Genomic DNA, 12,977 nt, shown 5'->3' with positions numbered 1-12,977 from the left:
ATGGCAGTTATTCCAAGTCATTTTTATGATAGAAAATTACAAAAGATGCGTAAATTAGTGATAAATTGTGATTCGTAAATTTTTTGTGAAAACTCCTTTATTGGAGTGCTATTGGAGAATGTTTTAAAATGTTAAAACTAAATCTAATTTATTTGACCTCTTTCTTCGCGTACCTTGGCCAGATCGATCAGATGGTAGCAATTGTTTAGGAAAAGTAAATAAATACGTGTGGTACTTGTTAGTTCAGCCACGAAAAACGTTACTAGCGGCACCAAGTGTACGTATTTGTCTATTTATTATTTATCCGTTTCTACATTGTTGCAGTGAACTGACCTTATCGTTTCAGCAAATAAAGAATGTCGCTATTTGTTTACATCGACGACGTGGAGCTCCTGATGGTAAGCTGATAGCACAGAAAAGTGAAAGTGTAGAGCAACATGTTGTGATAAGCGTGAGCTATGGAGTCAAGCGAGAAAAGTGAAAACAAAATCAAAGAAAAGTTGAACCTTCACGTCAAGAAACGTCTGCAAGAATCAACGAAGGATTCGCCTAGGGATGAGAACGACTTGAAGGAAAAACCCAATTCGAGTGCCCGCACTTCGGGACCCCGAAGCAAGAGACAAAAACCAAAGAATGGATCAAAACAAACTACCAGTTCAACCGCCGCAGCGGTCCCAACAATCTCTGCTCAGGGAATCAAGAACGAGCTGCTCCTTTCGCCTGGAGCAGCCAATAGTAACGATACTACCAACAGCAGTATCAATTCCACCGATCAAGATGGAGAGTTGAATGACCGAGAGGCGTGCGATGCAGCAGGATCAACAGATAAGCCACCAAAAACGGGGCAAAGGATGGACATATTTTCATGTATTCTGAACCAAAAGAAAAGTTCACTGATGCGCGATCCTGAAGTAATTACTTTTCTCCAAGCGCTCGTAAAGAATAAGAAATGAGATGAATGGTTGATTATCGTTTTAAACTGTGTTCATTTAACTGGTACATGTCAACAATTTGCTGTAGGGTTTTAGTGGGTTAGAAACATTGAAATAAAATCGTATATTTTGGTTTCTTGTAATTTTTGTCTATTCGATTTGCTCAACTGCAATTGTTATGCTTTTTTATGTGAAAAACGTTCAAACCAATTCTATCACGAAACGAATGTGCTGTTTTCATTTTTATGGCAACCAAGGGAAACACCCGTCACTTTAAAATGCATAGTGTGCAAGAGTGCGATCGCTGCATGGAAGTGATGACTGTTAACTCTGTCGCACAGCCACTGATCTAGTATAAATAACGAAAGATAGGACCAAGGCTACTTAAGCAGGTTTCCCAAACATGTTTGATTTCCCGAACAAACGGTTGTCAAACAACAGTTTGTGCGAGATTGTGTTGGTGATTCAATGTAGATCTGTCAACGCTTGTAGTTCGCTAGTTTTGGAAGATTTGTTTTGAAAGTGTAGAAGGGCAAAGAGTAAGACGGGCGTCCTAGGTTGTAAAGGAAAAAGTACAGCAAACCTTCTCTGCAGCAGCGAAAAACAGCATTGAACAGATCTGGTAGAAAATCGATAAAACCGAGAGACTCGAACGGGGTAATTTTTCCGTGCCACAGCGACGCTGGAAGACTCGTTGGCCCACGATTACATGACTCAGTGTACAGTGTGGATAAGTGACACCAATAAACTAGCATCGAACATTGTTGGAATGCGGACAGTGCAATGGAGCGTATGGAATTGCTAAATGGTACATCCGAGAAGCGTAGTTCCGCGCTGCTCGACACGGAGGATAGCGACGAACATCCTGAATCTCTTTCTCCGATGGATGAATCACGTAAATCCTCCACACCCGGTTACGACGATAAGAATTACGGATCATTACCGTCGCGCAATGAGGGCGATGGTGGGGAAAAGTGCATTGATAATGATGAAACCACCGAATTGACAAAACTGCTTCAGCCACCGGGGGACGGTGCGCATTCGGACAAAAATGGAGAGGATAATCATACGGACGGTTCGTCACCGGGATTGAATGGAAAAAATATTGCTCTTGTTCAGCCGAACAACCACCGACGGTCGGATGAACCGACGGAGCTGAGTTTTGAAAAGTGTAATTATTTGCTTTTAGTTACAACATAAACATAATGGAGTGAAGATTTGGCTATAAAACCAGCGAATTTTGTTTTTTTCAGTTCCTGAAAATCACGAAGAAAAATTGAAGCGCATTAAAATCGAAAATGCATTGGACGACCCAAAGACCTCCTTGGACTCCTGGAAGCAGTTTGCCAAGTCCGAGTACGGGTTGATAAATGGTAAGTGTCCGCTCAGCTCGTCGGTAGTAGTTTGTTTTATGGTAGCCAAAGCCCCCAACAGAGTAGGCTAAATTTCGCCAAGGTCGAATTGTGAACGAGAGCGAAACAACTGCGCGCGTGAAAGTTAACATGGTACCACCATACGCGAGCCACCATACTTGGCAAATTGGTTCGAGCGTGATGAATTAAAGTTGTTAGGAAGCAACGATGCACATCGAACGAGTTTATCGTGTTTCAATGATCTGCGCGAAACTTGTTGTAAATGCGACACATAAAACCGTTGCGCTTTGATAACAAAAGAAAACCCTTAAAATAGCAAAGCAAAAGGAAAGAGGTAGTCAACGAAGTTTATTGTCTTACAAATTCTTGCTCTTTTCTCCATTAGATGACTTACGTCGAAAGATTTGGCCACTGCTGGTCGGTGTTGATCCGCAACAGGTCGACCCAGCGCCATCGCTGGAAGAATTGAACAACCATCCCGAGTACAACCAGGTCGTGCTGGATGTCAATCGCTCGCTGAAGCGTTTCCCTCCCGGCATTCCATACGAACAGCGAGTGGCATTGCAGGATCAGCTGACTGTGCTGATCCTTCGGGTGATTATTAAGTATCCGCATCTGAAGTATTACCAGGTAAGGACCATTTGTAAGTTTTGGCATGAGATGTGGAGTGCGTTGATTGCCTTCACTTTTTTCTCTTTTTAGGGATACCACGATGTTGCAATAACATTTCTACTTGTTGTGGGTGAGGAGGTGGCATTCCACGTGATGGAAATATTGTCCACCAATCATTTGGTGGAATGCATGCAGGAAACGATGGAACCGACACAGCGAAGGTTGATGTTTATCTACCCTCTGGTACGACGGGAAAATGCTGCCTTGTGTAGCTATCTGGAAAGGTGAAACATTTTTTTTGCCATGTTGCAACTGCAAACCCGTACACGTAACTTATTTCATTCCCGATGATTGTAGGTCGACGGTGGGAACACTTTTTGCTTTGCCGTGGTATCTGACTTGGTTCGGGCACAGTCTCAATTCGTATCGCTCGGTGGTACGATTGTACGACTACTTTCTGGCGTCCGATTTTCTACTACCAATTTATGTTACCTCCGCGATCGTTATTTATAGGCAAAACGAGATTTTCCAGGAGGACTGTGACATGGCCTCACTACATTGCCTACTATCGCAGGTAAAGTTTTACTTCTGTAGTACAATGGCACCATTTTAACGGTTGTGATATTTTTGTTCAATCCTCTACAGTTACCTGAAGATCTCCCATTTGAATATTTGCTGAAGAGTGCTGAAACCCTTTATCGAAAATATCCTCCCAGGGTGATTGAAAAGGATGTTGAAAACATGATCGCCAAAGAGTGAGTTGATCAAACATTTCTTCACTTGGTCTTCGTGGAAACTAAGGAATCTTTTTTTTATTTCGTAAAGGAAACAACAACGACTTGTCGAAGAACGTGAACGCGAATACCGTAAGCTTTACGGCAAAAAGCCACCACCAGTATCGAACTCCATCATTGGTCGGTTTCTACCACATCTGCAGCTGTCCCGACGCTCGGTATTCGTTACTACAGCATTTTCGATTCTGGTCGGATTCTGTGCGTATTACTACCGAGCACACTATATGTCCCTGTCGGGGATCAGATGAGGCGAGCTGTTCCGGCGGTTACCGTCGTCATTTATCGTCAGTGCTTCGTTCAATCCACTGCTGGGAAGCGTCCGGCGGTGGAATTCGAGTACGGCACTGGTGCAGTAAGCTGGCAATGAAAGGGGCCAAAGGAACGATTCGGTGGACGGTTTGTGATCTATTTTTGTTTCGAACTCATCTTTCCCTCTTTTCCATCCAGCCACTCATGCATGCTTCCCCAATATATTCCAGTCATTTTCATTCATGTACTTTTCCTTGTACGTGTCCAGATTTGTACATAACTCTAGCGAATTGTTTTTATTATTTTGCTGCTGGGAAATTGGGTCGGTGTGCGATCATTTGCGTTTCGTACAAGTTAGGGCAACGTAGTGGATTTAATTGTGTAATACTGTTTCTTTTTTGTTGTGCGATATTTTTTGTATCATAGAATATTAAGAATAAAAGCCTTTAATTGCTTAAAAAACGTAGTGGAGTTTGAATAAAAACTTAAAGAAAGAAATAACATACAAATTTTTAAACGAAATATCTGAAACCTTAGGTTTAGTCCCTTCTGGCAGCACTGCCTAACTGTAGTGCTGGACAAACTGAATCCCTACAGGGACTCGAATCTTTCGATTCAAATCCATTCTGAGATCCGGATCTTCGAATCCGAATCCCAATCCGTCATATCATACATGCTCATCTAATGCCGATTTTTCATATGATGTGTTACTTTAACAATTGTACAATCAATGGTTGAATTGATCCAAAGGCTAAATCGAGCTTGTGAATGGTCCCCAGGACCATCTGGATCGCTATCTCTATCCGCTCCCAGGGGGAACTGTTTCATTTCAGTTCCGAGGCAACTACCCACCACTATGCGCCAATTTGAGAGAGAAAAGAGAATTGAAAATTCTCTCGCAAAATTGCAAAATCTCTCCCAACCTTGGGAGTAACCTTGGTCTAGACTGCAAAAAATCGAAAAATAACTTTTGACAGTGCGCTGATCCTCAAATCTGTCAGATGGGATTCAAATCTTTGGAATCCGTCAAATGGGATTCGAATCTTTAGAATCCGTCTAGGGATCGAATCTTCGAATCTTCCGAATCCCGATTCTGCCAACACTACCTAGCTGGCCGGCTGTCAAATTTGTTTACTTTTAGAGCAGCGTTTAATTAGCGCCCGCTTGTTGTGCTAAACGCAGCATTTTCTGCGCCGTGCGTTGTTTTGGCCGTCTTTCTATTGTGAAGCGTAGTAAGCTGTGGATCGGTAAAGTTTGTGGTTATTCCGGATTCCAACATCGAGTTCATCTAGTGTTATGTTCTCCGGTTCATGGTACGAGGTCCCATAATCAATCAATCAATCGTGCCGGCAAAGCCCAAACGTTGCGCAAGCAGAACAAACGAAAGGTATGGTTTATAGTTTTATTTCTCTCGATGAACCTATCTTTTCTTTACATTATTTACAGTTCAATACAATATTCTTATCCTATGAAGAGTTTCGTTCATCCTGGACGATAAATAGCAAGTATTATTTATGTTTTCTTTGCTTTTAGGCGTGTTGAATAAGTGGCAAGTTTTGCCATTAGCTACGCCGTGTGAAGCGTACGTGTTTTGGAACCAAAATAACGTTGACACTGCAACAGTTTTCGTGCTACAAAGCGGTGAGTTTTCATTACGTGCGTAAAAATTCTCTCTTCGTTCCTTTCCTCTTCCTCTCTTTCATACCAGTAAATCCAATACAGTGCTGATGTAACAGTATCTAAATTGTCCCACAACAGAACAATCATTAAAACATACACTGACAAAATACAATATAGTAATATCATCTAGAAGCTCACACTGGTCGATCCTGGTCGTGAATGCTCGGTTAATCAAGCACCACCAACCGGCAAGTCGTTTCTCTTCGTCTCCAGCATAGAACATCTTCCCTATAGCACCCTAACGTAAATTAAGCAAATTAAATTAGAATACAGCGCTGCTTATCATTAAGAGTGGGGCCTAGAATCTTATAGCAAAGTCCGTGAACGCAAACCGCGAACAGGTTCCCCAGTTGATGAACTCTGCTTTATCGATTTTTGATCCCGGCGATCCCGTTTTGGAGAGCCACTCGACCCTGAAATATCGGAGAGAAAAAGAAAATCATCGTAAATTTTTATTCTGTAATGGTCAATCGTATTTAAAATATAAATATTCTTGTGCACTGTTATTTCACGCGAAACAATACATGTTTGAAACGTTTCGCAACATTCTCGGCATGGTGGCATTCCACAAGTTATATTTATTCAATTGTTTTTTGTGAGCATTCCATAGCCCTGATTTTACGTTACACTTTATCATATAAAATATGGTTGTTTGCGTTCAATGCAATTGGGTCAACCAGATCGTAAAAATGCTACACCAGAGTTAACATTTCCCCGAATTTTACCCGCGATATCCTTTGCTCGACCTTCCTTTTACTTTCACGATCAAGATCATATGCTCGGAAACGCCATCACTGTTTATCTGTTGTATACGAGAAGAACAGCGAGGTCGTTAATTTATGGGGCAATAGGAGGCCCCCATTTCTTTGATACTCGTTTCACCTTCCCCAAAAGCCACAAGCTGCCCCAGCAAACCACGTCGAATATTCACGGATAATTCGTTTTGCAATCCATGCGCGTGGGGTACTATTCGGATCAACCGCAAGATAAACACATTACGGTTGTCTACAGGCGCGATGAATATTAGAGAAAAAAAAAATCATCTTTTCATCCTGCAAAGTGTCACTGCACGCTAACGTGGTTAGATTGAGTCCGGCGTCTGATATCTGTCGGTCAGTGGTGTTTTTCGTTGAATCGTCGCCAAAAAGTTTGCGCCACAATCATCGGACCCTACCAACAAACCAGTTGCTAGTGCTTTGCACTGGTTTCTACACCCAAGCAGTATGTGTGTTACGATGAGCTATTTTTAGAAACCGAACCGATCGCAGTGTCCTTCCTTTCAGACCCGATGCTGCTGACGGGTTTTTTGTCTGACGCTCGTGGGGCATCTTGACGATTCCAACGGAAAGATAGATCCTCAAGTGGGGCATGCCTATGGCTAGGGTTGTCGTGTAATGTCTGCAGTTTCGCCTTTTGCCACCCTGATTTTAGTTGATTAGCACGATGTTTGCTTCCCGGTACATTCCCGGTACATGGTTGAAGCACATCTTATGGTTTAGCCTTCACCTAGTTTTCCTTTGACGGGCGTAAGTAAACATACCATACCACAATACATCGCTCATGTGCACGATTTAGCTAAGAAGTTTACCGGAAGTTAGCGTGTTACTTACATTTTGCCGACGTCACCCTTGGCGCCCTGCATCTTGCCCATGATGGTGCCCTGCTTGGAGTTTTTCACCCATCCTTTGATGCCGAGCGCCAGACAGTTGTCTCGGCAGTGCTTGGTGAAGCCACATCCTGGAGAGGAAGAAAGAGAATTATTAAAGAACCGCAAAACAAGCAAAATATATTATCGAGGGTGACAATGAGCAGGAGGAGCTCTTTCAGGCAGTTGCCGTTGATGGTTTCAGATTTTCGAAGGGCTCCAGTCCAAGGGCTTCGGCACGACATCGACACGGACAGTGGACGCCAAACATGTTTGGCAACGGTCGTTCGGAATCGCTTTGCTACACGTGCCGCCCGAACTAGTCGCATTTCTCTCTTCGCGTGCAGCTTCGGTGCAGCATCTGCACGAGACGTCGCAACCAGCACCGACGACGCTCCGTCCGGTGATGGCCATAAATAACGATCAAGAAACAATGCGGCGTCCAAACACAATTAAGTAATAGGATACTAAATGAGATTCGATTTGCGGGGCAACGGTTGGAGTGTGCCATCGGTATGAGAGTAGGGGAAGGTGATGCTAAAAATATGCAACCAGTTCGAGTTTCTGGTACATTCGGTTTCGGTATCTGGTTGACGCTTGTTTGCGTGGGGATGATGTGCTCTTCTCTTCGACTACTAGCCCACGGTGAAGCTCCTTTGGTTGGATCCGAGCGGGTGGCTGCCTTCGGTCATATCGTCACGTCTTGGATTGATTCAAAGTCGATTCGTGTTGATCTTCAGTTCAGGCTTGGTATGAATGTTCGAGAACCGGGCAAGAAGTCGGTCAATAGCTGAAATTGACAGGTTCGCTTGTTCCCAACTATTCGTGACATCTTCTTGCCTTAGATTGAGTTAAAAAAAAGTTGAAGGTGTCCATGGTAAAAAGTGTGGCACCAAAGCGTAGTATTCCAGTCTCACTGTGTATTGCGTAAAAAAGAGTTCATAAAAATACTTGACACGAAAATAAACCATTGCAGCCGTGTTCTCGTCAGTAGACATGTGAAGTGTCGTTGGACACATTTCGAACATTTCAACGCCGAAAAACGTAGTAACCTCTTGCTCGTTTGCAGACCCCGCTTGGGAAAGTAAAAGTAAACAGACAGAAATAGAGCAATTGAACATTGTCGTTGGGAAAAGGTTTGGCAGACGTCCACGAGCGGATTGACTATTTTCCGATCGCTGATAACATTTACTAATCTTTTTGTTGTGAAACGTATATTATTACAGTGATGTATTGGAGTATGAGGAATGAATTCTTCCTCCTTTATGGTATCGCTATCGTAAAAGTGCACCCTGAGGAAATCGAAGCGAGACGGCGAAGAATGTTGTTCCGCCTAAAAATAAATATCAACGGAAGCTAATGACAACGGGATACGATAGGATTGCTACACAATTGAACTGGCGTGATAGAGCTTCGTTTGTACGGCTGAGCCATAAACTTTCCATTAAAAATACCACTTAACGGTAGCCAACAAATTTTGAGAAGTCTAGTCGGCGATGAAAATTCCATTCTCAAACCAGGCTGTGGTTTCCGCACAGGAAGCCGAAAATCAGTTTCAATCAGAATATTTTTTTCAACTGCGCCACAAATCTTGCCACAGGAGATAAATTTGTCTTCGTCGCTCAATGAATGTTTCCCCTGGCTAAACACATTATCCATTCTTTGATCGATTTTTTGATTTTCCGGTAAAGTCCATTAATTAAAAAAAAACGCACCTTGCACCTGACCGAAGATTTCGAAGTCGCACTGCACCAGCACATGATCCTGCAGATCCTGGACACCCATAGTTTAGAAGTTAAGAAGTAACTTTCTTCAGACGACACTAACGATAAAAAGTAGCAGGCTGTTTCCTTAGTTACACAACTATGACCGAGAGGTATATTTTTCTATGTCACCACGGACAAGGTCAGCAGGCACTGAGGCTCTGGTCGATGCTCTGGTACTGGTTGGATTCCCGGCGGTCGTATCCCGCTAGCTAGCTAGCTGCTAGTTCCGATTCTCGTTTCCGTTCCGTTGGGCAACTCAATGCTAACTGGCGATGGCCGCGCACGGGGATAGCTCATTTAGACCCGCTCATTTGCCACGGTGTGATGCGATGGTTTGGCTGGTTTTGTTTTCCCCTTCCCTCGCGGGAACCTTCCTTCCGTTTGCCCGCGGAACCGCAATTTCGTTGCCTGTAGTGCGATTGCGCTGAAGGCTCTCGAGTTCGGAGAGCAGCCGCCAGAAGCTTCCTTCTGCCGATCGCTGTTCGCTCCCGTGGTACGAAAATATCCACACTTCCACAGGCAACCAGCGATCGTCTTCGGTGGCCACGGTACTGCCTCGGCTGTTATCTTAACCTATGCCGGTCGTGGTGTCACGTTGACGTGAGTGCGAATGGATGTTGTATCTGATGTTTAAAGATGTTCGGGAGTTTTTTGTTGTTTGGTGGAATACCATCTTTTTTTTTATTTCACAACACAATATTGAATTTCTGTTTGTGTTTCGTAAAAAACGTAGAGAGGTATCCGATAGGCACGCGATAAGTGGAATGCGCAAATAAAAGCGGTATGGTGGCACTTGATTTTTTTTTTCCTACGGCCACTAGAGTTAGCGGTACTTTCTAGAAGATATAGACATTTTCTTGGGATGAATTGATATTTTTCGATTGGAATGATTTGTTTTAAATAGATGTCAGAGAGACCATACATTTGGTAAGATTAATGTTTTATGCTTGTACATAATTTAATTTAAAAAAATAAACAAATTACAATTTACAGAAATTTATCATATCTTGTGCCTACCAAAGCCAAATTACATTGATTGTTTTGTTAATGGAGACGCCTTGTTCTCCACGAATGATTGTACTGCATCCGATGGAGGCGCATGGTCGTTATGAATTTGTGTACGAGACACACTGTTTTCCGAATGAAACTATACGTTAGAATTATAATAAAAATGAACAAAAATCTTAAATAGTTCAAAAATGATAAATTATGTTCGTTCATTTCATTTTTAATCTTGTGATCGTACATGTTTAATCGTATTTGTGTCGGGAGCTACTTCTAACAATTTTCTTCTCGACCCACGGTGGGAAAACCCAAGCCTTGAACGAACACAAAAACGTGCCCGGTGCTCTTGAGCATCCCAGTCGAAGGATTTCGATGGCGTGTAGACAAACAAACTACAACTTGTAGAATCTCGTTTTCCCCCCCGCCTATCGCAATGTAAATTATCCACTCAGTTGCTATGCGTGCATGTATGTTTTTATTAGGCTTGAAAAAGATTAATGTGTGGAGCTGCGAATGTGGGAGAACTAAATGCACTGTGGCGTTTCAATCTTCACTGTCGTGGTGTAATTAAAGTTCAACGAACGGCAACGAATGTCTTGCGGTGTATTTCACTGTTGCGCATTGAGATCGCCGTGCAATATGTATTAACCTTCAGTACGACATTTTCAACACTGCATGGTTTGCATTTTGCGTTGAGATCAATTCCTTCTTAAAACGTGAGATCTAATTCGTTGTCGAACTAGCTACGAAGTGAGTTAAAATTTGAGTTTATTTTGAAAGTCGAAGACATTTCCACGTTCAAAAAAGATGTTTGCATCACAGCATAATTATGTTATTCATCTAAAAAAAGAATATTTCTTGACAATTAAATATTATCATTGTTTGTCGTAACCAGCGTGGCCTTTACCTTGAATATTTTTCGACCTCTTTTGCCGCACAGTTTTTGTCGCCTAGAATTTTGGAACCCTGCCAACGTACCCACCATATGGTCTCTAGGTGGGGTATTTTCTTCGTTCTATTTCCCACCCGTGGGTTGGGTGAAACATTGTGTCAGGCGGTACAATCGAGAATATGCTGCCCGCCGCGGTATTTCATTAACATTTCGGTCACTTCCGATGGTAAGCGCCATCGCGGAGGCTTGTGCCAAATGAAATGATGTTGTGTAGTCGGTGTTGTGTTGTTGTTTTTAACCTAGTGCCAGTGTTTTCGTGTGACTGTGCGTGAAGATGTAATACACTAATGGGCAGTTGGTGGTGTTAATACTACACTCTGCACAATTTATGTAGGAAGTGCAATGCATTTAGTTCTGGTCATTGCACTTGCTTCATATTGCTGCAACTTTGTTCTGGTTGCTTGTTGTGTTGACTATCTGGCCGACTCGGGTCAATGAAAGGTACGCCGGGGCAAACAAATGGTCCCATAAATTTTATCGTTGTTATTAGCACTGTTTTTAAGTTAAAAACTTTGTATTACCTACTGTTTTCATTCAAGAAAAAGTGTTTACTTTTTTTTGGTTCAGATTGTTGTTTCAAACTTATCGCCACATGTAATCCATCAGCGATGCTGCTCAAAATCCCATTAGCGTTCTAGCGTCACCATCAGACGCCGATCTTGTACAAGTGTTCGTGGATGTGCGTAAATGCGCGCGCTATTTTTATGCTGCGCTGATCGCATTCAAGCGGCGGGCGCGTCTCATTTGTTGGCAGACACTTATTAGCATAATCTCGACCGTGTCGCTTCATTAGAAGCGTTGAGCAGGCATGTTCATCAATTGGGATCGTTATCAGTATCCTCAGAAGAGATCAGTTCGAAAATACGCTACGCGTGCATAGTTAAAGAATGGCGGCATAGTTAAGATCAAGAAACGAATGCGTCACTCCAATATTATTCAAGGCTTTACTTGCTCTGATTATTGATTCTGCTGATTTTTTAACATAATCTGTCACATTGTTGCACTGCGCGTAAGATCATCGTACTACCTTGGATCGGTTTTTCGGTTTTAATACAGTGTAGCCCTTGGGCAGACCTGGAGGGTACCCAATCAGAGACCGTTCAGTCGTATACCGGAGGAAATAATTAATTAAATCTAAAATAAATAAACGGACCTTCCCTAGGTCCGTAACAAAAATTAGCCCATTTGCATTCATTCATTCATTCGTTTCCCGGCAAAGTTGAATGGGTTGTGTAGGGGTGATTTATGGAATTCGTCGACATCGTACGCAGTTGAACGAGTGACTTTTGTTTAATACATCCTAAATCACCTATTACGACATCCAGTGGATTACGGTCAAACGTTTGCCAATTAGAGGGCCGACAAGTTGGATGCAGAGCAAAAAAAAATATCCTCACTTCCCTCCGGGCTCCGTTTTACATTCGTTCCATGGAGTACCGCGCCCCGGATGCGGCTAATACTTTTCCTACTTTCCACACGCTTACGGCTGACCGAGGATGGCGCACGTCAATTTATCAATGAGTCCCCTGCCAGCATGGTGCCAATATGTGATTTATGCGGCGGGACCGGCAGATCGCCAACGGACCATCCCGAACCACTTCCAAATCATTCCCATCCAGGCAGATGGAACTTAGCGATGAACTAATGATGGTCCATTTTACCAGCGCTCGCAAAGGCACGTTCGCTAAAGGCACGCTCGAAAACGTTTCTAATTGTATGACATTGAAATGGTTGTACCGCTATATCCGCCGTGAAATTAACGGTGGAATGAGCATGAAATTGGCTCTGCGTTTCCTCCCACCGAATAGGTTTGTAATGTGGCGCGAAGGTCAAGAGCACACTCAAGAACATTTGAGACCCTTTTGAGCGAGGCAGAAACGTGACAACATAACGACATTTTCAATTTGAATAATCCCAACAAACGTGTTCGTTAATGGGGATGAATAAATTTCACTCTGTTGATTTGCTG

General features: G+C 42.9%; 3 protein-coding genes across 3 annotated transcripts; 2 read left to right on the top strand and 1 right to left on the bottom strand.

Annotated features, from left to right (window-relative positions):
* The first annotated feature begins 173 nt into the window (after positions 1 to 173).
* LOC131281109 (uncharacterized) lies at positions 174 to 1,030 on the top strand. Its single transcript, XM_058310361.1, has 2 exons — positions 174 to 277; positions 347 to 1,030. The coding sequence occupies exon 2, from the start codon at positions 459 to 461 to the stop codon at positions 951 to 953; it is 495 nt and encodes a 164-aa protein (XP_058166344.1). The 5' UTR covers positions 174 to 277; positions 347 to 458; the 3' UTR covers positions 954 to 1,030.
* A 481-nt stretch (positions 1,031 to 1,511) lies between these two features.
* On the top strand, positions 1,512 to 4,277 carry LOC131288285 (TBC1 domain family member 20). Its single transcript, XM_058317408.1, has 7 exons — positions 1,512 to 2,103; positions 2,186 to 2,305; positions 2,691 to 2,935; positions 3,008 to 3,201; positions 3,275 to 3,491; positions 3,563 to 3,672; positions 3,743 to 4,277. The coding sequence occupies exons 1-7, from the start codon at positions 1,716 to 1,718 to the stop codon at positions 3,957 to 3,959; spliced, it is 1,491 nt and encodes a 496-aa protein (XP_058173391.1). The 5' UTR covers positions 1,512 to 1,715; the 3' UTR covers positions 3,960 to 4,277.
* A 1,661-nt stretch (positions 4,278 to 5,938) lies between these two features.
* LOC131281709 (acylphosphatase-2) lies at positions 5,939 to 9,070 on the bottom strand. The gene is made up of 3 exons (XM_058311056.1): positions 9,001 to 9,070; positions 7,251 to 7,377; positions 5,939 to 6,053 (listed from the first exon to the last, which is right to left on the bottom strand). Exons 1-3 carry the CDS (start codon positions 9,068 to 9,070, stop codon positions 5,939 to 5,941), a joined length of 312 nt encoding a protein of 103 aa, XP_058167039.1.
* Between the last annotated feature and the right edge of the window lie 3,907 nt (positions 9,071 to 12,977).

Source organism: Anopheles ziemanni, chromosome 2 (assembly GCF_943734765.1).
Source record: "Anopheles ziemanni chromosome 2, idAnoZiCoDA_A2_x.2, whole genome shotgun sequence".
Classification (NCBI taxonomy): domain Eukaryota; kingdom Metazoa; phylum Arthropoda; class Insecta; order Diptera; family Culicidae; genus Anopheles; species Anopheles ziemanni.
This window is presented reverse-complemented; position numbering and strand designations above follow the sequence as displayed.

Excerpts from the sequence above, each read along its gene's own strand:
- LOC131281109 (XM_058310361.1), top strand. The coding sequence starts at position 459 with ATGGAGTCAAGCGAGAAAAGTGAAAACAAAATCAAAGAAAAGTTGAAC.
- LOC131288285 (XM_058317408.1), top strand. The coding sequence starts at position 1,716 with ATGGAGCGTATGGAATTGCTAAATGGTACATCCGAGAAGCGTAGTTCC. Across the intron at positions 2,104-2,185 it reads GGAGCTGAGTTTTGAAAAGT|TTCCTGAAAATCACGAAGAA; the intron begins GTAATTATTTGC and ends TGTTTTTTTCAG. Across the intron at positions 3,673-3,742 it reads GAAAACATGATCGCCAAAGA|GAAACAACAACGACTTGTCG; the intron begins GTGAGTTGATCA and ends TATTTCGTAAAG.
- LOC131281709 (XM_058311056.1), bottom strand. The coding sequence starts at position 9,070 with ATGGGTGTCCAGGATCTGCAGGATCATGTGCTGGTGCAGTGCGACTTC. Across the intron at positions 7,378-9,000 it reads AATCTTCGGTCAGGTGCAAG|GATGTGGCTTCACCAAGCAC; the intron begins GTGCGTTTTTTT and ends CTTCCTCTCCAG. Across the intron at positions 6,054-7,250 it reads AAGGGTGACGTCGGCAAAAT|GGTCGAGTGGCTCTCCAAAA; the intron begins GTAAGTAACACG and ends CCGATATTTCAG.